Source organism: Phocoena sinus, chromosome 18 (assembly GCF_008692025.1).
Source record: "Phocoena sinus isolate mPhoSin1 chromosome 18, mPhoSin1.pri, whole genome shotgun sequence".
NCBI classification, from domain to species: Eukaryota; Metazoa; Chordata; class Mammalia; order Artiodactyla; family Phocoenidae; genus Phocoena; species Phocoena sinus.
The window spans coordinates 33,175,843-33,201,522 of NC_045780.1; the positions used below are offsets into that span (position 1 = coordinate 33,175,843).

At 36.9% G+C, this 25,680-nt stretch overlaps 1 protein-coding gene across 1 annotated transcript in view; it reads right to left on the minus strand.

Moving 5' to 3' along the window:
• DIAPH3 (diaphanous related formin 3) overlaps window positions 1-25,680 on the minus strand; it is a 574,550-nt gene that overhangs the window by 381,940 nt on the left and 166,930 nt on the right. Inside the window, 4 exon segments of the mRNA XM_032611534.1 lie at window positions 10,146-10,251; window positions 12,210-12,346; window positions 17,554-17,623; window positions 17,706-17,780. Coding sequence (XP_032467425.1) covers window positions 10,146-10,251; window positions 12,210-12,346; window positions 17,554-17,623; window positions 17,706-17,780 — 388 coding nt within the window.

Below are 25,680 nucleotides of genomic sequence, written 5' to 3' on the forward strand. Positions count from 1 at the left end.
AGGTTTTGATTTGAAGGTTGAGGAAATGAGTTAAAGAAAAGTAAAAAGCTATCAATGTGGTAGAAGATAAATGAAGAGATTGTGGTGTCCTGGAAGAATGGGAGAAAAGTGTGTCAACAGGGAGAGTGATCAACTGTGTCAAATGCTCTAATAGGTCAAATAAGATAATTACCACTGCATCTGGCAAATTGGTGACTTGACGAGAAGTTTCTACAAAGGGACAGAACTGCTGCTGCACATGGAAAACATTTTCCTTCTCACATGTACCATATGCAACCAGTAAATGAAAGCATACAATTAAAACTGGCTCTAAAATATTCTCCTTGCTCCAAATGTACCTTTATATTTTAGAAATACTGCTCATTAACCTTTGGTTTAAACAAGGCTTATAAGTAAGACACATCTTTAGGTGTTAGATATGTACTCAGTTCTAATGATATGGAAAGTAAATGCTGTAACCTCATTTGTTACTCTTGCCCCAATTATCAATAAGGAGCCTTACATGAGAAAAGGTATTTTTAACATAACTTCTAGCTATAAAGATGTGTCTGCACACACAGGCACGCACATATCCAGCTAGAATTCGGGACAGTTGAGGATTTCCTCAAGAACAGCAACAGACTGAAAATGTCCTACAAAAGCTGAGACCAGCAAACCCCACATAGCCAAGGATTAGGAAAATAAGCAGCCAAAACAGTAATTACAAATAGTGGGACAAATGTCAGCAATGTTGTAAACTAGAGGGGTAAAGACATGTAACAGGGGACAAAGTAGATAAACTGTAAGCAAAAATCTCAAAGATATTCAATATGAGGGATAGAGCTTGTCAAAGGCAATCTTAAGAACAAGGCAAATGATCAAAGGAAAATCATTAGAAGTAGAAAGGGGTTAAACAGCAAGACAAAGACACATGCTGGAATTTTCATCACTTAATCAGCAAAGCAGCTTTCTGCCCTTGAAAATGAAGTGAGAAGGTTTCTTCACATGTGAATATGCATCACCTAAAGTTCCTCTAGTACACAATTTAATTTACTGCTGTCTATCACTACGTGCAACACAAACAGGAGAAAAAATAAACACTTTATGCATATTTAACCTTTGGTTTCCAACCCTTTTCAGACAAACAAGTTTAAGTACAAAATGCCAGGTATACTAACAGCAGTGATGCTTGAGCCTCGAACACAGGCCTGTCCAGGTTTTTCAAAGGCCACCAGCACAGATGCTTTCTCCACGATTATGTGGAAGGAATTGAAAAGGTATCCAACAAACAGCAAAAGCAAACATTCTTTAGAAAGTTCACACTTGGTCAACATATTCATCCTGAATATAACATGTTTTCACATGTAAAATGATGGCTATACTACACTGAAAACATATCAGCTTCCGAAGCTAAATTCAGACTGGAAACAAGCACCAGTAAAGTACTTAAATAAAAATCCTATCAGAACCTGTGAATACTTACTATCTGGGCCTGGAAGACACAGGTCAGACCGCTATTCATCTTTTCTACCCCATAGCAGAAATCATCTGTCTCTCTTTGCACAATCAAATTCTACATTATCAAGTTAAAATGAGTAAATGATGCTTATAGAGAAATATCTTGCCTCCAGTGCAACTAAAGAAACTCCAAAGAATTTTAAAATCTCATGCATTAATTCAGAATATAAACTAAAATAGACTATTACATTATGTAGACAAACACAGAAAGAGTGAAGTATATCAGCATATGTAAAGTCCTATAATTTTACTTATATTTCCAATTAAATATTCGGTAAATGAACACAGTAAGAGGACAAGTCAGAGCTTGAGGTAACTGCATATATCTCATACAGATGCAGAGAAATAAACTGAAGGATTCAAGAGGCCCTAATTTATATGAACAGGAACAGTTGGATTCAAGACAGAACTTGGATTTTTAAAGGTTTATTCAGACACTCACCCTGAGACATCATGAATTTCTTCTGTGTTCTCCCATTTTGTTGAAACTCCTAGTACCGCAATTTTCATATGAAACATTAGCCAGCTATAAATTCCTGAGTATAAGCTTCTTAAGGACTTAAGCAGTGTATTTCATTCATCTTTATAGTTCTAATATCTAGCAGAACCCTGAACCACAATCTCTGAATAATTAACTAATTGACTGGTTAATTATGAAATTTTGCAGTTACCTTGAGTCATGAATTAAGTGTTATCTTTTTGGTGGTCTATTGTAGCATAAGTGAAAAAATGTATTACACAGACTCAGAAAATTGGCAGTATACTCTAGGACAAAAATGATTTTTTTAGTTTAGTAGGTGTGTGCTCCACATGACAATATGAGTTCACGTTAGTGTGTTATTTTACTGTTTCTTTAATGTTTATTAGCTTAATGGCATAATATTTACTAGTCCATTTTAATATGTTTAACAGTTTGATTCATATAGATACAGTAACCAAACTGCTGCAAACCTCAATAAAAGTAGTGGTAGAAAAAGAGAGGAATTAAAATAAATTGATCTCTGCATCCCTCTGGAATGCCCCAACAGTGATCCTAAAGATAAACGTTCTAGTACACTCTGTATCCTTCATTAAATGTGCGAACGACTTACTTGATATTAAAAATAACTCTAGTTAACACTGACATTTTTGAGGGGGTAGGAGATACTTGAAACAAAAAGAAACAGTAAATCAAGATATGACTATTCATTATAGGAAGACCTTGGCTTGGTCTCGTGCAAAATTAAACTTGGGTACATTTTGAGCATTTAAGGGGTAAGGGAAACAAAACAAACAGAAGCTAATAACCTTGGCTAAATTCAAAAAGGCATTGTAACTGATTTGTTTCAATGTCATATTTGTCGATTATTGCCAAGTAACATATTTCAAAGTACAGAGTACTTTGTACTACTACTCTGTAGTATCATATGAACCGAAAATAGTGAAGGTTTTGTTCCATTCACTCAACATCAAGGTACAACAAACGCACACCTTTGTGTATACAGGAACAACACCAGGAGCATCAGGCTGAAGGAAAAGAAGCCAAAAAGGTGGCAGAAGGAGGTGCAACGGTCTGCTCTCTGCTGCCAGGCAATTCTCTCTGTGTCTCTGCATGTATTGCAAGTAGAGGTACAGATGGCTTTTCTTCTGCAAGACCTTGACAAGGATGTCTGTATAGCAAACCATCTTGGAAGACAGAGACAGCATCTCCCCTCCAGAGCAAAAGGGCAGGCAGACCCACAGCCCATTCTGAAAGATCTGTGTTTTCCAAGCTCCTGTAACACGACCTGCCATTGCAGCCATGTCTTCAGACAGTCCCTCCAAAATAAAGACTGGACTCAATTATTTCCTGAACTGAGAATCCAAAAATTTATCAGCTGGCTGGGAGGCCTTGTTGAAAGCACTGTCACCTGGTAGCCCAACTGATAGAGATCCCAATTGGGGGTCCCCAACAACTATAAACAACATGTTCCTTCCAGGAACACCATGTGCACCTTCAAAACTATGTATCTTGTGGGGAAGCCAGGCATTAACATGCCTCTCTCTCCCAAAACACCATGACTTACACCTCAGAGGTGCTCATAAGAGATGCTCAGGTGTGTGAGGAAACAGTATCAGCACACGTACAGCCTCAGACAACTGTGGCCATCTCTCCACACCCAGGCGAACTTTGGTTACTCTGGGGAGTTTCCTGGAGAGAACACTGATCACTACATACGTGCACCTGCAGACAGTTATCCCTACGATGAGTCACTGAATTAGAACAGATGATACGAAATGTGTCCCTGGTTTTAGCTGAAGTAATCAGTGACACTGCATCAGCCCTGCAAGGCACTCAGGTCAGCTTTCACTCACTGGCAGGGTTGTTACAGATGAAGGAGTTGCGCCAGATGTCCTCCTTGCTGAACAAAGGGAAGTCTGTGCAATCATTAATACCTCAGGCCGAGTGAAAAAGCAACAGAAGAAGATAAGAAAGCCTCCTGGTGTCCTAAGATAGACCCTGACGGTTTACAGGATTTGTTCAGCTGATGGGATCTGGGACCTGGAAGGCATGCCTGAAGTCAGTACTGCAGGGCAGCCTCAACCTGCTGCTTGAAGCACTGCTGACCAGCAGGCTTAATTAAATACTCTGGGAGACAAATGGAATGGAGCTCATCACAGCCTGTATCAGTCAGAGTAACTGCTGCCCATGATAGCAGACTTGGATTCTCTAAGCTCAGGGTGTCGTCCCTATAACACAACCCACTGAAACTGGAAACTGGGGTTGACAAAGCTGATACTTGAGCTACTGCTATGGCTGTAGGTAACTGAAGTCCTTTGTTGTTTTTTTTTTTTTTTTTTTGCAGTGTGCGGGCCTCTCACTGTTGTGGCCTCTCCCGTTGCAGAGCACAGGCTCTGGACGCGCAGGCTCAGTGGCCATGGCTCACGGGCCCAGCCGCTCCGCGGCATGTGGGATCTTCCCGGACCGGGGCACGAGCCCGTGTCCCCTGCATCGGCAGGCGGACTCTCAACCACTGCGCCACCAGGGAAGCCCGAGTCCTTTGTTTTTGACCTAGGAGTTCGTGTCTTTTGACAGCAGCACCCATACAAGTGTGGCAGACTAACACGGTAGTTTACAAGTGGCATAAAACCACAGATCCTTTGTGTTCTTGACACTCCAAGAGTCCAGGAAGACACCATAGGAAGGGAAGGTACAGCGTGCCGTCACTGAGGACACAGATGCAGAGGAAAAGTCAAATAGCCAACCCCAAAAACTCCAGGATTCCCACACTTTGATTCCTTTCCTGACAAAAATCTACCACAATCCCATCAGCCCTATGCCCAACAACATGGGTTTGAACAAACTCTTTAGGATCTAGATAATGCTTCTGACACTCTAGCAAAGTATGGCTCTAACAAGAGAAGAAAGAAGACACACATAGAAAGAAAAAATAATAATAAGAGGATAGAAATGAAAATAACAATGAAAATCAAAGTGTGACAGATACTAGAGATTGGTGCACTCACATTATTCCAACCCTCTTCTAAGGAAGACCCAGGCATCACAAGGAGCTAATCACACACATGAAGACTGGACCCTATCAGAATCAGAGGTAGTCACGTTATCTTCATCATTATTATTAGCAGACTTAAGTAAATGTAACAATCCTCCCTTAAAAAGTACTTTGGAATAAATATACTTTGCACTAAGAGAACAATGAGGAATTTTTTAATTTTACTATCTCCCATTTTCTCCAATTTAAAAGCAAACAATTGGTTTCTATTTTATTCAGAGACAAACAAACAAGTTTTATTTTTAATTTCATTTGCTAATATCACCCCTGACTAGTACATTTTAATAAATGCAACTTAAATAGCTAATGGAATAAAATGGGTACTTAGAGCAATAGCTTTATGGGAAAATTGATAATCAGCTAGTTCTAAAACATTTTTTTTTTTTGTTAACTTTAGAAACACACAGAGAGAAAAGTATTTAGATATTACTAAAGTACTGCTTGATCATTTTAAGTGAAATAGAATTAGCAACCCCAGAAAAGAGAATCTACTTACTTTTTTCCCCCTAAGTTAGCTATCAGGAAAACAATAACTTTACTCTTAACTTAAGCTTGCTACCTGCTAGCTATTTCATACATTTGACTTAACAGGAAGAAGAAACATCCATTAGAGTATAAACACACAACAAAATGGTTTAGTAGGGAATATTAGAATTGAGAACAATTCTTTGAATTGTTCAATTGAGAACAATTCACAAGAAATGAATTTAAATGATGCTAAAATGACCTTTCACTTCTCACTGAAAATTAAACTTTAAAAACTCTATCAAGAAATTATAGTGTTTATAGGACATCAAAAAACAATGACAAGGGCTTCCCTGGTGGCGCAGTGGCTGGGAGTCCGCCTGCCGATGCAGGGGACGCGGGTTCATGCCCCGGTCCGGGAAGATCCCACGTGCCGCAGAGCAGCTGGGCCCGTGAGCCATGGCCGCTGGGCCTGCACGTCCGGAGCCTGTGCTCCGCAACGGGACAGGCCACGACAGTGAGAGACCTGCGTACCGCAAAAAAAAAAAAAAAAAAAACACACACACACAAAAAAAAATGACACTACTAAGTGTAACAGAAAATATACTTAATTACAACTTAAGCAATTAGTTTCATAAAAGCTAATATAATCAGCCACCTGTATCCTGATAAAAATTCCTCAAGCAATTTCCACAGCTGTCCAGAGAGAGGCTGCTGCTAGCCCCTCCTCTCCACCCTTAATGCCTTAACACTAAATATGGCAAATAAGCCGTCATTAAGAAAGAAATCGTCCCCACAAATATTCACAGTAGCATTGTTCATAATAACCAAAAAGTTTAAAACAGTCCACATGCCCACCACCTGACAACTGATAAACGAAATGCCGGATACCATACAGCAGCATCATACACGGCATCAACAACAACCACAACAAAATGAGGCTCTGATACATCCTACAGCATGGATGAACCTTGAAAATACTATGCTAAGTGAAAGAAGGAAGAAAAGACCACATACGCTGTGATTTCACTGATAACAAACATCTGGAATACGAAACTCTATAGAGGGAGAAAGTAGAGTATTGGCTGCCTACAGCTAGAGATAATGAGGGCACCGAGGGGTGACGGCCAGGGCATGAGGGCTTTCTTTTGGGGATGATGAAAATGTACTAAAATTGACTGTGGTGAAAATTGCACCGTTCTGAATATACATAAAAAAACATGGAATTGTACACTTTAAATGAATAAATTTTATCTCAATAAAACTGTTTAAAAAATCATTTCAAAATTATATCAATTCTCTAGACGAATATATTTTCATTTCTTCAAGTCTTACTGTCTTCTATGGAATAGTAATCTTAATTTATAGTTTTTAATTAATAGTTCTTTTTATCATATTTTATCATAACTATAAAGTTATTTTTCCATAACTTAGCACCTTCAGTAAAATCAGAGTAACTACCCATAATAGAAATGAATAAATTTACCCAAGAATTTTTTTGACTCATGCAGTTTGCCTTCAAGTTCATACAGTAATCAGGATTTTAAAAGACCAGATAGATTTAGTTTAATGTCTGGTAGCCAAAACAAATTTAATATGACAAATAACCAAGAATTTTAATGTTGCAATAGTCAAACTTTCCAATTAATGAGTCAATCATGTCATTTACCTAGGCAAAACTTGACTTCGTTCTTAAAGAGCCCTTCTTTATCCTTTCCCTCACAGCTTTCAAACATCAAATGATGTAATAATGTTGTAAAAAAAGTTGGAAGCCCAATTTTATCAAGATTTTTTAAAACTTTTATTTTGAAATAATTATAGATTCATTGGAAGTTGAAAAAAAAAAAAAAAATACGTACAGGTTGGTCCTGAGTACTCTTCACACAATTCCTCCCATTGGTAACATCCTGCATCATTATAGTACAATACCAAAACCAAGAAGCTGAAATTGGTACAATCCACAGAGCTTTTCAGATTTTACCAGCTTTACACTCATCTGTGTATGCGTGTACAGTTCTATGCAATTTCATCACGTATAGATTTGTGTAACCATCACCGCAATCAAGATACAGAACTGCTTTAATTGCACGACACTCCTTCCTGCTATTTATTTACAGCCACGCCCAACACTTTCCCAGACCCCAATCCAAATCTTTGGCAACCAGTAAAGCAGTAAACTGTTCTTAGAGAACTGTTCTCTATAATCTGGTTATTTCAAGAATGTTATATAAGGCTTCCCTGGTGGCGCAGTGGTTGAGAGTCCGCCTGCCGATGCAGGGGACACGGGTTCGTGCCCCGGTCCAGGAGGATCCCACATGCCGCGGAACGGCTGCGCGACCAGAGCCTGTGCTCCGCAGCGGGAGAGGCCACAACAATGAAAGGCCCACGTACAGAAAAAATAAATAAATAAATAATGTTATATAAATGAAACCACACTGGGCAACCTTTTAGGACTGGCATTTTTCAACAGTGTGTAACCTTTTAGGACTGGCATTTTTCAATCTGCATAATTCTCTGAAGATTCACACAAGTTGCGTTAAGTCAGTAGTTCATTCCTCTTTGATGTGGAATAGTATTATATGTACGGTGTACCACAGTGTAACCATTCACCTGTTGAGGGACACGGGGTTGTTCCCAGTCTGGGGCTATGACAAATAAACCTGCTATAAAAATTTGTGCATGCAGTTTTGTGTGAACATAAGTTTTCATTAGCAAGTTTTCATTAAATGCTGGGTTGTATAGTAAAATATCAATTTTAATATCAACACTGGTAATGTTTCTTTAAAAAATGAAGATCACATTTAATCTCCACTGACTTTATTTTTTTAATTTACCAAAATTACTTTTTAAAGCTAGCATTTACTGAACGCTTCTGCTAATGAACCAAGCAGCGTACTAAGCATTTAAACCTATATCCTATGTAATCCTTGCATCAACAATGAGCTAGGTACTGAGATTATTGCCATCTTGCAACTGAGAAAACTGAAGTATAGAAAAGATTTGGGAACTGATCCAGAGTCACTAAAGCTACGATGTGAAGAGCTGGGACTCAAATTCAAGGCTGCCTGACTCAGAACTCTATTGTTTTCATCATTCCTGTAACATGTGTGTCATTAAATACAAAAAGTATGCATTAGGACCAAAAGGTCTTTACTTAGGGAATAAACTTTGCATGGGACTATTACATTTCATGGTGAGATTTTTAAACTAGACATAATTTCTAATAAGCTGCACAAATTACCAAAATTAATATAATAACCTACTGGTATTTGCACAAACACTGTGCAAGTAAAAGTTACATGAGTACTAGCGGAAAACCCAGATAAAGTAATTGTTTAGCTTTTCTCTACACAGTTTCTTTTAGGCTCACTCTTCATTACTCCTGTGGTGAACAGGAAATCTGGGGCCAATGAGAAATGAGAAGGAAAGGGAAATGAGGGTAATGGTAAATGGATTAACAGACCCCAGCCCACCGAGGAACTGAAGGAGCAGGGTTGAGGTCAGCGATGGACACAAAGCCCAGGCCCCCACTCCCAGATGTGGAAGGAGGAGCTCTTTTCCAGAAGCTCCAGGAACTGGACCCACGCAATAGTGACCATACACGTACTCAGATCTTCAAGTCTGCATATGTCCCGAGAAACCAGTCACACAGGGTTCCTCACCACCATTCACAAACACTGTCACCAGAAGCAGATTCACAAAATACCGTCTTCAGAAATCTCATAATAAATTATTAATATGACAGTCCCTAACATTTTCTGATTTTTCATCAAATACCATGTTTATTTTTTATTAACATCACTAAGATCTGGCTTTTCCATTCCTACCACAATGAGAAACAATTAAATGGCTAAGGTACACAGAGCTTTCAAGTAAAAATTAAAACTATAATATTTTACTATTAAGTGTGAAACAGATTTACTTCATAGCTATTAACACCTTGCTTTCCAAATTTTACTGCACATTAGAATCACCTGAGGATCTTTCAAAAATCCCAATAGCCAGGTCCCAACCACACCAATTAATTTTTTTTTAATTTGAAGGTAGGAATCAGTCATCGATAATTCCTTAAAAATACTTAGGTTTGATTAGCAATGATTGTAACAATAGTTCTAGCAATAAAATTCTTGTGTCTTTAAGAAAAGGGAGAAATTAAATGAATATTAGACATGCAGCTTGGGTACTATAGTGTTTCAAGTCTAAATGTGACTTTTTGGGAGTGCTTAAAAATCTTTGAAAGAAAAAAAAATCTTTGAAAGGATTTTTCTAAGTGTATCTTGGTCTTTTTACTCATGGACACTCTCAACTTTTCAGATATAAAACTAATACAACGAAAAGCCACAATTCACTCAATTGCCTAGACTTCTTAAAAAATTATAAAAATCAACAATTGAGATAACAATTCATGGACTATGATTATATATTTCACAGAGAAATCTAGTAAGTCAACTTCTAGGAACCTAAGGAAATAATTATAGGTGTACATAAATTTGTATCTATAAGATAAATTATGGTATGTTAGAATTCTGTATTTATTTAAAATGCTATAAAATATTAAATGGCATGTGGGGTTTCATACTACAGTATTAAATATAAGTCAATCAGGAAACAGTTACAAAAAACACTATGAATGATAAACATGAAACCTACTTGCAATTGAACTGAATTGTGCCGAAGACCTTCCACAATACAAGAAAATCTGTCAATTTTTCTTTCTTCTCCAGATGATGTTAAAGCTTCTAAAACTTCTTCAAGGCTATTGGAAAATTTGAAATTATAAAGTAAATTACAAACAGCAAATAACCCAAATAACCCAATACAATAGCTTAATCTACTAAACTCCAGAGTGACTACTCCTAGGCAACCAATAACATTTTAAAAGTAGCTTACTGATCATATAGCACATATCAAGCATGAACTATGTTACATGTTTTAATTCATTTATTCCTCATAATAACCCTACGATCATGTTTATTTACCAAGCATTTATATAGTACTTACTACACATCAGGCACTATTTAAACTGGTTTACAAATATTAACCATTTTTTAATGTATATAATTCTATGAACTCTATAATATGGGATAATTATTTTTATGCCATATTATAGGTTAGGAAACTGAGGAAGAAAAAGGTTAAGCCATTTGTTTAGGGTCTCAGGTCTACTAAATGATAAACCTGTGTAGTGAGCACTATATAAATTCTCTTAACCACTACAACCCTACTCTGTCTTGAGTATAAATAAATGAAGCTCTGGTGCCCCAAAACATATAGTACTAAAAAAAAAAAAAAAAAAAAAAATATAGTACTAAGGAATTACAGTCAAATATAAAGAATAATGGTTATGCAAGAAGTATACTTGCTACTTCTTTAAAGAATGCTTATGCTAACAGTACCCAGCATACTGTAAAAGTTCACACAGCTTGTGGACGTAGACACTTTAGTCCTAAGAGTTATTTACTCATTTTGATGACCTATCCTGAAGTCAAGAAATAATAAAAATAATATGGAAGTGGAGGAGGAGGAGTAGAAGAGGGAGGAGGAAAAAGAGGAAGAGGATTAAGAAAGAGAAGGTAAAGGAGAAGGACAAGAAGAAAGGAAAGGAGGGAGGAAGGGATAGGGAAGGAAAAGGGAAGAAGAGAAAAGAGATAGAAGAAACAAGAAGTAAGGGAGAGAGGGGGGAAGAGGAAGGAGGGGAGCCAAGGGAGGAGGATGGAGGAGGAGCAGAAAGGAGTTGGGGGAGAACAGCAAGTATCTTATGTGTCGACATTAAACTCACACACAGGTTTCTGCACCAAAATTAACATGGCCTTTTTAAAATGGGAAAGTGCAGAAGCTGTACGCCTGGCTTTGCAGCTGGGACTGCAGCAGGCATGGCCTCATCCAGGGATACACACTATAGCTACATATGGGGGCAGAGGGCCAGGGCTGAGTGGTGCCTGTTGACTCTCCAACTAAGTCCAAACTGAGCGGCGCAACAGTCATCAGCCCCACAGGACTTCTACATGGACAATTTTTAAATGTGTGCAGGAGGTTTCACTTACAGGGCTCTGCCTACCCTTACAGGAGGGAGGGTCATTTCTGTTTGTTCTTTTGGTTGTTCAGTTTGTATATCTTTATCATTTATAAAAAGTATTTTAAATAAATTTTAAATGCTGTCTTGTAATAAGAACACTAATTTTCCTTAAAAAGAAAAACAGGTTTATTTTTATTTATCTTTTAATATGTATGTAATGGTCTTTTAGTTACAGCTCTAGCAATTGTGGATAATGTCTTTAAAGTTAAAACTTTAGTATGTACTTTACTGTCAAGGACCTTGCACCCTCAACCATTACATTATCAATTACACACTTATTATTGAATTAATTCTATCCAAAAAGTAAATAAATAAATAAGAAACAGAACCAATTTGTATATTTTTCAAAGTCTCCATTTAGAATGTTTATTTAGGTTTTGAGTTCAGAACAGTTTAAATATAATGAAGAAATCCATTTTTCATAGAAACATGTTAGCCCGTAACTACTATATTGATTAAGAGAAAAAAATTACTACTCAAACACTTCTGTTCAGCCAATATAAATCTAAATCACATGCTTAAGTATAGTTCATTTTTTTAAAGTAAATTCTAGACTAAAATAGAATAATGAAAACATTATATGGCTCAAACTGTATTAAATTATTATGTAATGAGAGAAATAAGTTGAGAAGACTTACATGCTTTCCTCCCCTACAATGCACACTGCAGAAAGGAGTTTAACCACATCCGTCATCATACTGGGCTTCTCAGGATCAATGGCTCTGGCTAACAAAGAAAGACTCCTCTCTTCACTCATAATTCTTTCCAAGCCATACTACAACATTTTGGAAATAAGAGGTTAAATTTTAGTGGTTAGTTGAAAAACTAGTGCCCTGAAGGAAATGCAGTTAAAATGTTTATAAGATAATATACGTGTACATGTAGTAAAGCCAGAAAATATAAAGAATGCATAACATCCTAAAAAAATTCATAGAAGTATTCCCTTTACATTAAGAACTATGAGAATCAATCAAATATAGATAACCCCTCAAAGGTAATTTGATAGCAATATGACTGATAATTACTAAGATAGATAAGTGGCCAACTAGAGAAAGAGAGAAGCAGTGAGGAATACTGAGATTCCCAACAGGAACATACAAAATGAACAGACTGATACTGAACCAGACACTGAGGCCGTGAGGAGCTCTACTGGGAAGGAAGGTTGGTAAGAGGTACCACAAATAAATGCACAGATCACTATCCCAGAGAAATATAATGTGAGCCACATGTGCAATGTAAAATTTCAAACAAAAAGTAAAACTGATTTTAATAGAATTATTCTGATATACCCAAAATATTATCATTTTAACATATAATCAATATAGAACATTTATTGATGAGATATTTTTACTTTTTTTTTCTTCCTAAGTATTCAAAATCTAGTGTGTATTGTACACTTACAGCACATCTCAGTTCAGACTAGCCACATTTCAAGGGCTCAGTAGCCACATGTGGCAACCACATCACACAGTGCGGGCCTAGATAGCAACACTTAGTTCATAAACAGGCAAAAGCTGAAGGGTGATTCGGGCTGATACCACGTAGAAACTGCCATAAGAACATGTGTATTCTGATCTGAACGATATTTTGTTATCAAAAAGACAATGCAGTTGTAAACACATTATATAAATGGAATGATTTTGAATGAGGCCAAAGTTTGCTACTGCCAGGATGTCACATTCAATTGGAATATAGGAGTTATGTTAATGACTTAGTGTTTTGATTTAAGGGTGTATACATCTCTTAGGGTCTACTTACAATCTATGGAAGATAAGTATCAAATAACAGAGGATGAATAGAAGCAATAAAACAGTAGTATTTATCTACCATACATCCCAGAGGATCCTTTTAAAGAGTGAGAATTTAGCTGATTAGAATTACTACTAAGCACTAAAAAGGAACTTAATCTCAATTACAGACCTACAAACTCAAAATTAGCACTAGGTATTGGTATCAAAATAAAATCTATAACAAGCTTAAATCCAAATGCTTTGAACGTTATGAATGTTATGAAAATTTATTTATAAGTTTCCTGTCTTGTATATCGCATTTACGTAAAGAAGCTTCACACTGTGGTGAAATATTGCACTTGCTTTAAACCACTATCTAAAGAACACAGGTACAAAGAAGGAAGTACAAACAGAAGGGTCAAGGGCCCCAGGGTATGATTTTTGAAGGGACTTCTCTGCCCTGTTGGTGACAGGGAAACGTTTACAAGGAAACAGCTAAACCAACCAGGAAATGCTCACTTTTGTGGTACTCTGGGCTGTTTCATAACTGGAAACAAAGAAAAGCAGGCATGGGGCCAGAGACTACAATATGCCTCGACAATCATTCCAGGGAATTGTCAGAGTTTTGTAATGTACCACTTAGACCCAATTCAAAAAGTCAACCAGCCAATGATTACCAAGTACCAAAGGGCTAGCTCTGTCCTAATAAACCTGAGACTGAGTAAAGCTTGCCTTCAGCACTTCCTCCTTCACTTCCCCCACTCTGGGCTGGCCTGAGCCAGCACCTGCCCTTCTGGAATCAGAATCCTGTGGCTCCTCCAGCCATTCAAAGCAACTCATACTGATTTCCTCTAAGGGATACCACCTACCTTCTCTGTCAGGCCCTCTGACCCTAAACCATGTGTCAAGAGTGGAACAGGAGCATTCTCTGATCTAGTTTCGACCAGTGTCCTGTGAACTCAAAGCTGCATCACTGGCAATATTCTCTGACTTCGCTAATGGAAAATTGTACGGTGCTCATTTTGAGACTGGAATGAGGCCAGGTTACCACTACTGTATCTAGAATTAAAGACTGAACTGCTGCCTACTTGTATAAGATTACTCATTCAATTATTTAAAAAAACAAAGCAAAACTAAACCCGTTGACTCTGTGAGAGAAATAGTCAACTTACCAGTAATGGCACTTAAAGTGCATTAAATGAAGGCTATTACAAGGTTAGAGAGATAGTGACCAATTTTGGAAGGTCTGTCTCTCCACTGAATGTCAAGGATCCACTCCAGAGTTTAGGAAAACTCAAATATTCTAAACTGAGGACCAGTGATAGGTTCCCTTTGCATTTTACTTGAGGCCTATTATTACCTCATAGTACTACAGGCCACTGAAGGTGTGTTAGGCAGGGGAAGGTGAATACCCTAAATCCCTGTGTCAGATGCCCTACATGAACATTGGTGCTGAATGACTACCCACGTTGAGTTAATACCAGCAGCAGAGATAACGTAGGGAGGGGGCTGGCTTCAGGAAAAAGGCACCCTCGCTGAGGGTACACACCTTAACACAAAAAGTTAACTGACCAAAAAGAAACCCCTGTTTTGACTACCTCTTAATTTAAAGGTATTTAACTTTTCATCTTAACTTTTATTTTCTTCCTAATAAATATTCAAAATCTTCTTCTATTTAAACACTACTATAAAGTTCAATTTAGTATTATAGAAAAATTCAATTTCATACAATGATATCAGATTCACTCATAATATCAATTATATGATTAATTACTAGTACCAAATAAGGTACTAGTACATACATTTTTTTCTCTTAAAGCCTATATTTTTCATCATTCAATGAACTTTTATAAAGATTGCACAGTAAGGTAGAGGAAAAACCATCAACCAATCCTGGAAAAAATATATTTACCAAAAAATTTCACATATAATTATGTTTAGAATTCAGACATTATAATTCCAAGTATCAGTAACTTTTTATTCATAGCAGCATGACAGTAATAAATGCAAATGGAATATATTCCAGCTCCACATAAACTGTAAACAAAATAATCCATTATTTAACAGTAAATCACATTATATTAATTAGAATACAAATACATAAAGTTTACTCCCTTTCCAATTCAGTCTTAAACCAAGTAGGAATATTATCTTCTATATACCACTTCACTTTAACCATGACATTTCTTAAATTCAAATGCCCCATGCCCCTTTGTTTTGGAAAAATGTTCCTGGGTTTTCGCTGCTTTTAGCCTTCCCATCACCAGTGAAATTTCCAGTTGCTATATTCTTATTTTAGAAGCCCCCCCACTCCGCCTGAAAGCAAGTGTTATATACTCAGTGTGAAAAGATGTCTCCCTATGAGCAATTTGATTCCTTTATTCACTCACTCTTAAAACATACTCTACAAAGGCTACATAATATATCTAAAATCGAATTTTCACAGAACAGTGAGTTCAGTACAGAAAGTACTTGTGATTTCTACATCAGATATTTTCCCTGAAAATCGTATCTGATTGGAGGAAGCAGGGAGGTGAAAAATATTTCATTGGTTAAAAATAGAAAACTTAACTCCAGAAAATGATGAAAAAATCCATAAATAATTCAATTAAAAAATAATTAGTAAATATTTGCTGAATTTAATAAAAAGAAATGTAAATGTTAATAATTTAAGTACAAGTACTTAAATATGAAGTTCTCTAAAAGTTTATTTTAAAAATGAGGATAGGGTTTCCCTGGTGGTGCAGTGGTTGAGAATCTCCCTACTAATGCAGGGGACACAGGTTCCAGCCCTGGTCTGGGAGGATCCCGCATGCCACGGATCAACTAGGCCCATGAGCCACAACTACTGAGCCTGCGCGTCTGGAGCCTGTGCTCCGCAAAAAGAGAGGCCGCGATAGTGAGAGGCCCGCGCACCACGATGAAGAGTGGCCCCTGCTTGCCATAACTGGAGAAAGCCCTCGCACAGAAACGAAGACCCAACGCAGCAAAAATAAATAAATTAATTAATTAACTCCTACCCCCAACATCTTCAAAAAATAAATAAATAAGGATAAGGCAAAAATATTAAAATTAATCAGAAATACACAGTTTTGCTATAAAACACAAATCATCACCCAACATAGACAAAAGTTCCTCTCCCGCTGTCTAATGAATGAAAACACCTATCATTACTGCACACATCATGAGATAGATATGATTAGATGTTAGAGCTAGAGACATGGCATGGAATAGAGCTAATTTCTGCAATTAACAGTATGAAAAAAAGGAAACACAGTTAGATAAACCCAGCTTCAGTACAGAGCATAAACCATTTCTCTCTTCTAATGTATCCTCTTTAAATATTCAAACTGCAGTCCTGCCATATTATATTTGGTTTCAATATTACAGTTGACTCTTGAACATCACAGGAGTTAGGGGCACCAACTCCTCATGCAGTCAAAAATCCGAGTATAATTTCTGACTTCCCCAAGACTTAACTACACATAGCCTACTCTTGACCAGAAGTCTTACCAATAACCCAGAGTTGATTAACACGTATTTTGTATGTTATATGTATTATATACTATATTCTTACAATAAAGGTAGAGAAAAGATTTTAAAAAAAGCAGAAGGAAGAAATAATACACTTACAGTACAAATATGTATTTATTTTTAAAAATCCACATATAAGTGAACCAGTGCAGTTCAAACACATATTGTTCAAGGGTCAACTGTACTTGCATTAAGCATCATTGCTCCTCCACCTCTGGGACCTGTTCATATCTGTTCACATTAATTTCATTAAAAATATAAATCTCTAGACTATAAAAACGAAGTCTTTCTAACTTAATTCTTTGGTAATAAGTATTACTGCAGACCACATTTAATAATCATTTATGATTTCAAAGCTGATTCATGCTATACTTCTGAAAATTAAAAGAGAAGAGGGAAGGGAGAAAAGGGAACAAAAAAGAAGACAGATAAGGATGTAGAGAGGTAGGGAGGAAGGACAGGAGGAAAAGAAAATTAATCTGCGCATGAAGGGTTAAGCACCAGAAAAGGATCTATTCATCCCCAAGTTTCTCCTGTTGAGAGAGTTGATTTGATAGAAAACTAGAAATCAATACTTCAATATTTTTTCCATTATATACTAAAGAGTTTATCAAAGCAATGCATCACTTTAGTGCAAATTCTATATTACATAACTCTTCTTTCATAAGAACTTCTGTAATAACTGATAAAGAACAACTACAATTACCTATGTACATACCTGGGTGTTCATCAAGGCCTTTAGACACTGTATGACTTTGTGCTGATTCTTCTTTATAATTTTTTCTTGTCTGCATAAAAGATATCAATGTTGGAATCATCACTGGACATGCAAATGTAGCTTAATTAGAAATAATGATTAGCAATACCTACATTTTGCCACTAATTAGCTTTTCCAAAATGTCCAGTAATAATCCAAGCCCCTCATGTCCAAAGCTCTCCACCCAACTGAAAAACAGAAGAAAGGGTAGTCATATATTAAGTCAGTATTCTAGTTTGGAATATCACAATAACGCTATATACTCACAAATATTTTACACTTGTTATATTCTAGTCATAAATACAATAAAAGAATAACACTATGTGTAAAATCATTCATGATTCATAATCTTTGTGAAAAAAGGAGCGATGATGTGATAAGCCAGTGATGTGCTGAACCCAGCTTGCACTTGGCTTGTGAGAGCTGAGTGTGCCCAGCTCTTCCATGCCCCATGTCCATTGACATCATGTTAGTAGCTTAAAACCTGCCATGTTGGAAGTATTGACACTACAGAAATCAGCAAATGCTGCCAATCAGAGTATCCCCTCACCCAGAGCTGGCTGTTAAACATTTAATAGCACACCACTGGATAAGCCTCACTCTGGACTATTCCAAAGAGCAGAAATTGGGCAAGGGAGCAATATTTAAAGAGAAAAGATTCCGGTCTACATAAAGAAAAAGATTACTGAAAAAATAAGTCAAAATATTGTAAAAGCATGTTCTAGGATAATTTTCCAAACCACTAAAATACATCTTTATAAATGTTAACAATTTCTTAAATTTCAACGTTCAGTTGTACTTTTAAAAAGAGCTTTATCATTATTTTTATTTATTATTTATTTATTATTTTTTTTTTTTGGTTTTTTTTTTTGCGGTACACGGGCCTCTCACTGTTGTGGCCTCTCCCGTTGCGGAGCACAGGCTCCAGATGCGCAGGCTCAGCGGCCATGGCTCACGGGCCCAGCCGCTCCGCGGCATGTGGGATCTTCCTGGACCGGGGCACGAACCCGTGTCTCCTGCATTGGCAGGTGGACTCTCAACCACTGTGCCACCAGGGAAGCCCTATCATTATTTTTAAATAAATATTTTCATCTTGACCCAACCACCTCTATTCCATTAAACCCATTAATATAATCAAAGTATGTATGTAATTAGGATAGGAGTGCCAATAGACAACAGCTCACCTTGACTATAGGAAAACTACCTTAGGACAAATCAGTGTTGATTTGGAAAGCCTAGCACAATAAATAAAATAATGTTAACAATAAGTCTTCCAAAAAGTAGAGGAAAGAAAAAGATATAATATGCTATATATGTGTATTTCTTTGTATATATGTGCTTGTATACATATTTGTTTGTATGTATGATTTTATGTGTGTATGTGTGTCTGTGTGTAGCCTTCGAAAAATGGAGTATTAATAACAAACTTTCATCCAATAATCAAAAGCAGGATGTTATAAAGAATAAAAAATTTAAGTCACATACCAGCTTATACTGCCATTTTCTTACTTAAGACACAATATTAATTCCTTAGAAAATAAGAGTAAACACCAAATGTAATATATTTGCATGAAAAATAAAAATATTATTTTAAAAATTCCAGGGACTTCCCTGGTGGTCCAGTGGTTAAGACTCGGCACTTCCACTGCAAGGGGCGCAGGTTTGATCCCTGGTTGTGGAACTAAGAGCCCACATTTCTGGCATGGTGTGACCAAAAATTTAAAAAAAAAAAATTCCCTCTTCTTCACTTGTACACTTCTGTGAACATGGCTTAATCACCTACAAATAGTCAGAGTTTCTGATTTTAACCACCCCCCCACAAAGAAAAGAATTTGCCATTTAGATTGGCAGACTCATCTCAGACTATTTTACTCATCTCTTCTCTATGAAAACCACAGAATAACTAATTCAAGAATGCACTTAAACAGGAAAGATACTCCATGTAAAAGAAAAGACTGAAGATCACTATTATAGCTAAGGTGAAGAAAAAAAGTTCAATATAAGTTGGTGTTTTCAAACCAGGATGCTACTTCAAAAGTTAAGAGTTTACTCTCCACTATCAGCATCGCACAGATTACTTGTAGGCATTTCAAATCTTGCTTTCATATTTCATGAAAACGCCTACAGCATCCCACTTAACTGTTTGCCTTGTTGACATCCAATTCTGTATTTATTCTTATTTCACTTGCAACAGGGAAGCTTGAAATCAAACATGCAAGGAGTAATTTGAACGTTTTGCTTGGGCTGGAACTGAGATGTGTGGACAGACTGTTCATCAGACCCTCCTGTCTTAGTACCTCACAGTAAGACTTCAGTATTTTGTTTGAAGTGTTTCTCAACAATCTCTATATTCAAAAGTATATCCATTAAGATATCGTGAAGCTAATATAAATGGTTTAGGATTCTTCATACTGCTATCACCTTCAATCATCATACAGAATAAAGTTACTATTCCTAAAACTGCCTTATAACAAAATATACAAAGTATTTTAAAATTATGTTAATGTAACAAAAAGATTTTCTTGCACATGATATGCTCATGTTGGAGCCCACTATAAAATTCAGGAAGCATATCAATCCAGGTAAATCAAGTCTGAGTAATAAATAATAGAACACAGTTATTTTGAAGATTTATCACCCTATTATAACAACTATTTAACTATACAATACTGGGACCCACAGAATTTCTCAAATCAACTATTTCTGGACCCACTAAATAACTCTCTTCTACAATGCAGAACATGAGTCATTAAAGTAAAACTTATGTCCACTCATGCATATTACATATGAACTAATTCTCTATAAAAGAAACTTACTAAGGTTGAATGTAAAGAAGCATTATACCCAATTACTTTACACTACAACCTTTTAACTCACGGTGGGAATTAATTTCTTGACTGATAATATCAGAGAGATTGGCAACAGCCTTCTGAAAGCCAGACTATACTTTACATCATAAAATATATCAATAACAAGGAAAGTCAGACAGGGTGCAGGGAAAGGAAGATAAGATGCTTGATAACAAAAGAAACACTAATATGTAAACATAAAAAGAAAGCTGATGAAAATACTTACTGAAAAGGTAATATTATAATACAAACTAAATGTGCATAAAAAGTTTCCATGTTTTTCTTAAAAATTTTGCAAGGCCAACATATTCTTGTATTAACAAGTTATCATTCACAAACCCATTCTCTCAAAACCCTTGCCCTCACGCCTATTATTTTCAGCAATGTTATTTTTAAGAATAGGAGCAAATATCATTTCCTATCTCTTCTGGAAAAGATGTTCAAGATAAAAAAGTGATATTGAGTAGGCAGGTCTGCAGTGCTGACAGAGGTTTATTAAAATCGATAGCTTTCTACAGAAGTGAAAAATTTCTCATCATCAATGTAAGAAGCAACCTGGAAAAAAATTATCAACTGCTCTATAAATGATCAATATTCAGGAAACAAAATCTGTGCTATTTATTCTGTGCCTGACAGCATAGTGCCATAGGGCATTATGTGGTTTAACTAAAACACCTGCATTCATGGATGAATAAGCACTGGGCAAATGTTTTTTTATTTGTGAATAGAAATGACAGGGATTAGTATGATGTGTAATGGGAAAAAAAACGCTTTAAAACAGCAGAAAGTAATGTGCTGAGTACTAATTTAACACAAAATCTACCTCTTAAAATTCCATAACGGGAGAAGGTGAGATTTCCACTATTGAGAAACAACGGAAATGAGCTGCAGCTGCTCACTGGAGAACTGAAAGATCGAGATACAGAGCTCAATGATATGGGTGCAGTACATCAGACACAACTTCTTTCACAGGAAGAGGATTGGCAGAAAGCGTTGACTTTGGAAGAATGTTGCAGCAAATTAGAAGGAAACTTTGTCTTGATTCCATCAAGGACGAATCTGAGAAATGAAAACTGACAACAACTCTCTTAACCGGACAGCAGCTACTATTAGAAGCCCTCTTTTTGAAGAGAGAGGGATGCCTTACGGTCCCCATTCCTCAGAGAGGGTGATCACAGAGAGGACATTCAGATGTTAATCCTGTGGTTTGTGAGCAACTTGTATTTTCTAGAGATTTCACAATGGAACTATCCATTAAAAAACTACTGCTAGGGTGGACCTTCAAAATGGTGGAGAAGTAAGACATGGAGACCACCTTCCTCCCCACAAGTACATGAAATATACATCTATGTGTGGAACAACTCCTACAGAACACCTACAGAATGCTGGCAGAGGACCTCAAACATCCCAAAGGGTAAGAAAATCCCCACGTACATGCCCATGTGACTGACAGGGTCTTGGTGCTCCAGCCTGGTGTGAGGCATGAGCCTCTGAGGTAGGAGAGTGGAGCTCAGGACACTGGACCACCAGAGACCTCCTGGCCCGATGTAATATCAATCAGTGAGAGCTCCCCCAGAGACCTAAGACCCAACTCCACCCAATGGCCAGCAAGCTCCAGTGCTGGACACCCCAAGCCAAACAACTAGCAAGACAGGAAAACAATCCTTTAGGCAGAGGGGCTCCCTAAAATCGTAATAAGTTAACAGACATCACAAAACACACCATGTGACACAGCCCTGCCCACCAGAATGACAAGATGCAGCCACACCCACCAGAACACAGGCACCAGTCCCCTCCACCAGGAAGCCTACACAAGCCACTGAACCAACCTTACCCACTGGGTGCAGACACCAAAAGCAACAGGAGCTATGAACCTGAAGCCTGCAAAAAGGAGACCCCAAACACAGTTAAGTTAAGCAAAATGGGAAGACAGAGAAATATGCAGCAGATGAAGGAGCAAGATAAAAACCCACCAGACCAAACAAATGAAGAGGAAATAGGCAGTCTATCTGAAAAAGAATTCAGAGTAATGATAGTAAAGATGATCCAAAATGTTGGAAACAGAATGGAGAAAATACAAGAAACACTTAACAAGGACGGAGAAGAACTAAAGAGCAAACAAACAATGATGAACAACATAACAAGTGAAATTAAAAATTCTCTAGAAGGAACCAGTAGAAGAATAACTGAGGCAGAAAAAAATGGATAAGCAAAGTGGAAGATAAAATAGTGGAAATAACTACCACAGAGCAGAATAAAGAAATAAGAATGAAAAGAATTGAGGGCAGTCTCAGAGACTTCTGGGACAACATTAAATGCACCAACATTCAAATTATAGGGATCCAAGAAGAAGAAGAGAAAAAGAAAGGGTCTGAGAAATATTTGAAGAGATTATAGTTGAAAATTTCCCTAACGTGGGAAAGGAAATAGTTAAGTCCAGGAAGCACAGAGAGTCCCACACAGGATAATTCCAAGGAGTAACACGCAAAGACACATATTAATTGAACTGTCAAAAATTAAATACAAAGAAAAAATATTAAAAGCAGCAAGGGAAAAACAACAAATAACATACAAGGGAATCGCCATAAGGTTTAAGGTTAACAACTGATCTTTCAGCAGAAACTCTGCAAGCCAGAAGGGAGTGGCAGGACATATTTAAAGTGATGAAGGAGAAAAACCTACAACCAAGATTACTCTACCCAGCAAGGATCTCATTCAGATTTGACAGTGAAATTAAAACATTTACAGACAAGCAAAAGCTAAGAATATTCAGCACCACCAAACCAGCTTTACAACAAATACTAAAGGAACTTCTCTAGGCAGTAAGCACAAAAAAAGGAAAAGACCTACAAAAACAAACCCAAAATAATTAAGAAAGTGGTAATAGGAACATACATATCAATAATTACCTTAAATGAATATGGAGTAAATGTCCCAACCAAAAGATATAGACGGCTGAATGAATGCAAAAACAAGACCCATATATATGCTGTCTACAAGAGACCCACTTCAGACCTAGGGACACATACATACTGAAAGTAAGAGGATGGAAAAAGATATTCCATGAAATGGAAATCAAAAGAAAGCTGGAGTAGCAATTCTCATCAGACAAAATAGACTTTAAAATAAACATTATTACAAGAGACAAAGAAGGACACTACATAATGATCAAGGGATCAATCCAAGGAGATATAACAATTGTAAATATTTATGCACCCAACATAGGAGCACCTCAATACATAATGCAAATGCTGACAGCCAAAAAAGGGGAAATTGACAGTAACACAATAATAGTAGGGGACTTTAACACCCCATTTCACCAATGGACACATCATCCAAAATGAAAGTAGATAAGGAAACACAACCTTTAAAAGACACATTAAACAAGATGGACTTAACTGATATTTATAGGACATTCCACCCAAAAACAACAGAATACACTTTCTTCTCAAGTGCTCATGGAATTTTCTCCAGGACAGATCATATCTTCGGTCACAGATCAAGCCTTGGTAAATTTAAGATAATTGAAATCATATCAAGTGTCTTTTCCCACCACAACTCTTTAAGACTAGATATCAATTACAGGGGGAAAAAACTGTAAAAAACATAAACACAAGGAGGGTAAACAATACAGTACTAAATAACAAAGAGATCACTGAAGAAATCAAAGAGGACATTAAAAAATACCTAGAAACAAATAAACAACCTAACCTTACACCTAAAGCAATTAGAGAAAGAAGAAACAAAAAACCCCAAAGTTAGAAGAAGGAAAGAACTCATAAAGATCAGATCAGAAATAAATGAAAAAGAAATGAAGAACACAATAGCAAAGATCAATAAAACTAAAAGCTGGTTCTTTGAGAAGAAAAACAAAATTGATAAACCACAAGCCAGACTCATCAAGAAAAAAAGGGAGAAGACTCAAGTCAACAGAATTAGAAATGAAAAGAGAGAAGTAACAACTGACACTGCAGAAATACAAAGGATCATGAGAGATTACTACAAGCAACTTTATGCCAATAGAATCGACAACCTGGAAGAAATGGACAAATTCTTAGAAAGGCACAACCTTCCAAAACTGAACTAGGAAGAAATGGAAAATATGGACAGACCAATCACAAGTAATGAAATTGAAACTGTGATTAAAAATCTTCCAACAGGATTTTGCTGGTGGCGCACTGGGTGAGAAGCCGTCTGCCAATGCAGGGGACACAGGTTCGATCCCTGGTCCGGGAAGATCCCACATGCCACGTGTGGCATAACTACTAAGCCTATGCTCTAGAGCCCGTCAGCCACAACTACTGAGCCAATGCACCTAGAATCCGTGCCCCACAGCAAGAGAAGCCTCCACAACAAGAAGCCTGCAGGCGGCATGAAAGACCCAAAACAGCCAAAAATAAATAAATTAAATAAATAAATTTATTTTTTTTTAAAATCTTCCAAAAAACAAAAGCCCAGGACCAGATGCCTTTACAGGCGAATTCTATCAAACTTTTAGAGAAGAGCTAACAGCTATCCTACTCAAACTCTTCCAAAATATAGCAGAGGGAGGAACACTCCCATAATCATTCTACGAGGCGACCATCACCCAGATACCAAAACCAGACAAAGATATCACAAAAAAGGAAAACTACAAACCAATATCACTCTGAACATAGATGCAAAAATCCTCAACAAAATACTAGCAAACAGAATCCAACAGCACATTAAAAAGGTCATACACTATGACCAAGTGGGGTTTATCACACGGATGAGAGGATTCTACAATATACGCAAATCTATCAATGTGATACACCATATTAACAAACTGAAGGATAAAAACCATACGATAATCTCAATAGATGCAGAAAAAGCTCTTGACGAAATTCAACACCCATTTATGATAAAAACTGTCCAGAAAAGTAGGCATAGAGGGAACTTACTTCAACATAATAAAAGCCATATATGGCAAACCCACAGCCAACATCGTTATCAATGGTGAAAAACTGAAACCATTTTCTCTAACATCAGGAACAAGACAAGGATGCCCACTCTCACCACTATTATTCAACATAGTTTTGGAAGTTTTAGCCACAGCAATCAGAGAAGAAAAAGAAATAAAAGGAATCCAAATCGGAAAAGAAGAAGTAAAGCTGTCACTGTTTGCAGATGACATGATACTGTACATAGAGAATCCTAAAGATGCTACCAGGAAACTACTAGAGCTAATCAATGAATCTGGTAAAGTAGCAGGATAAAA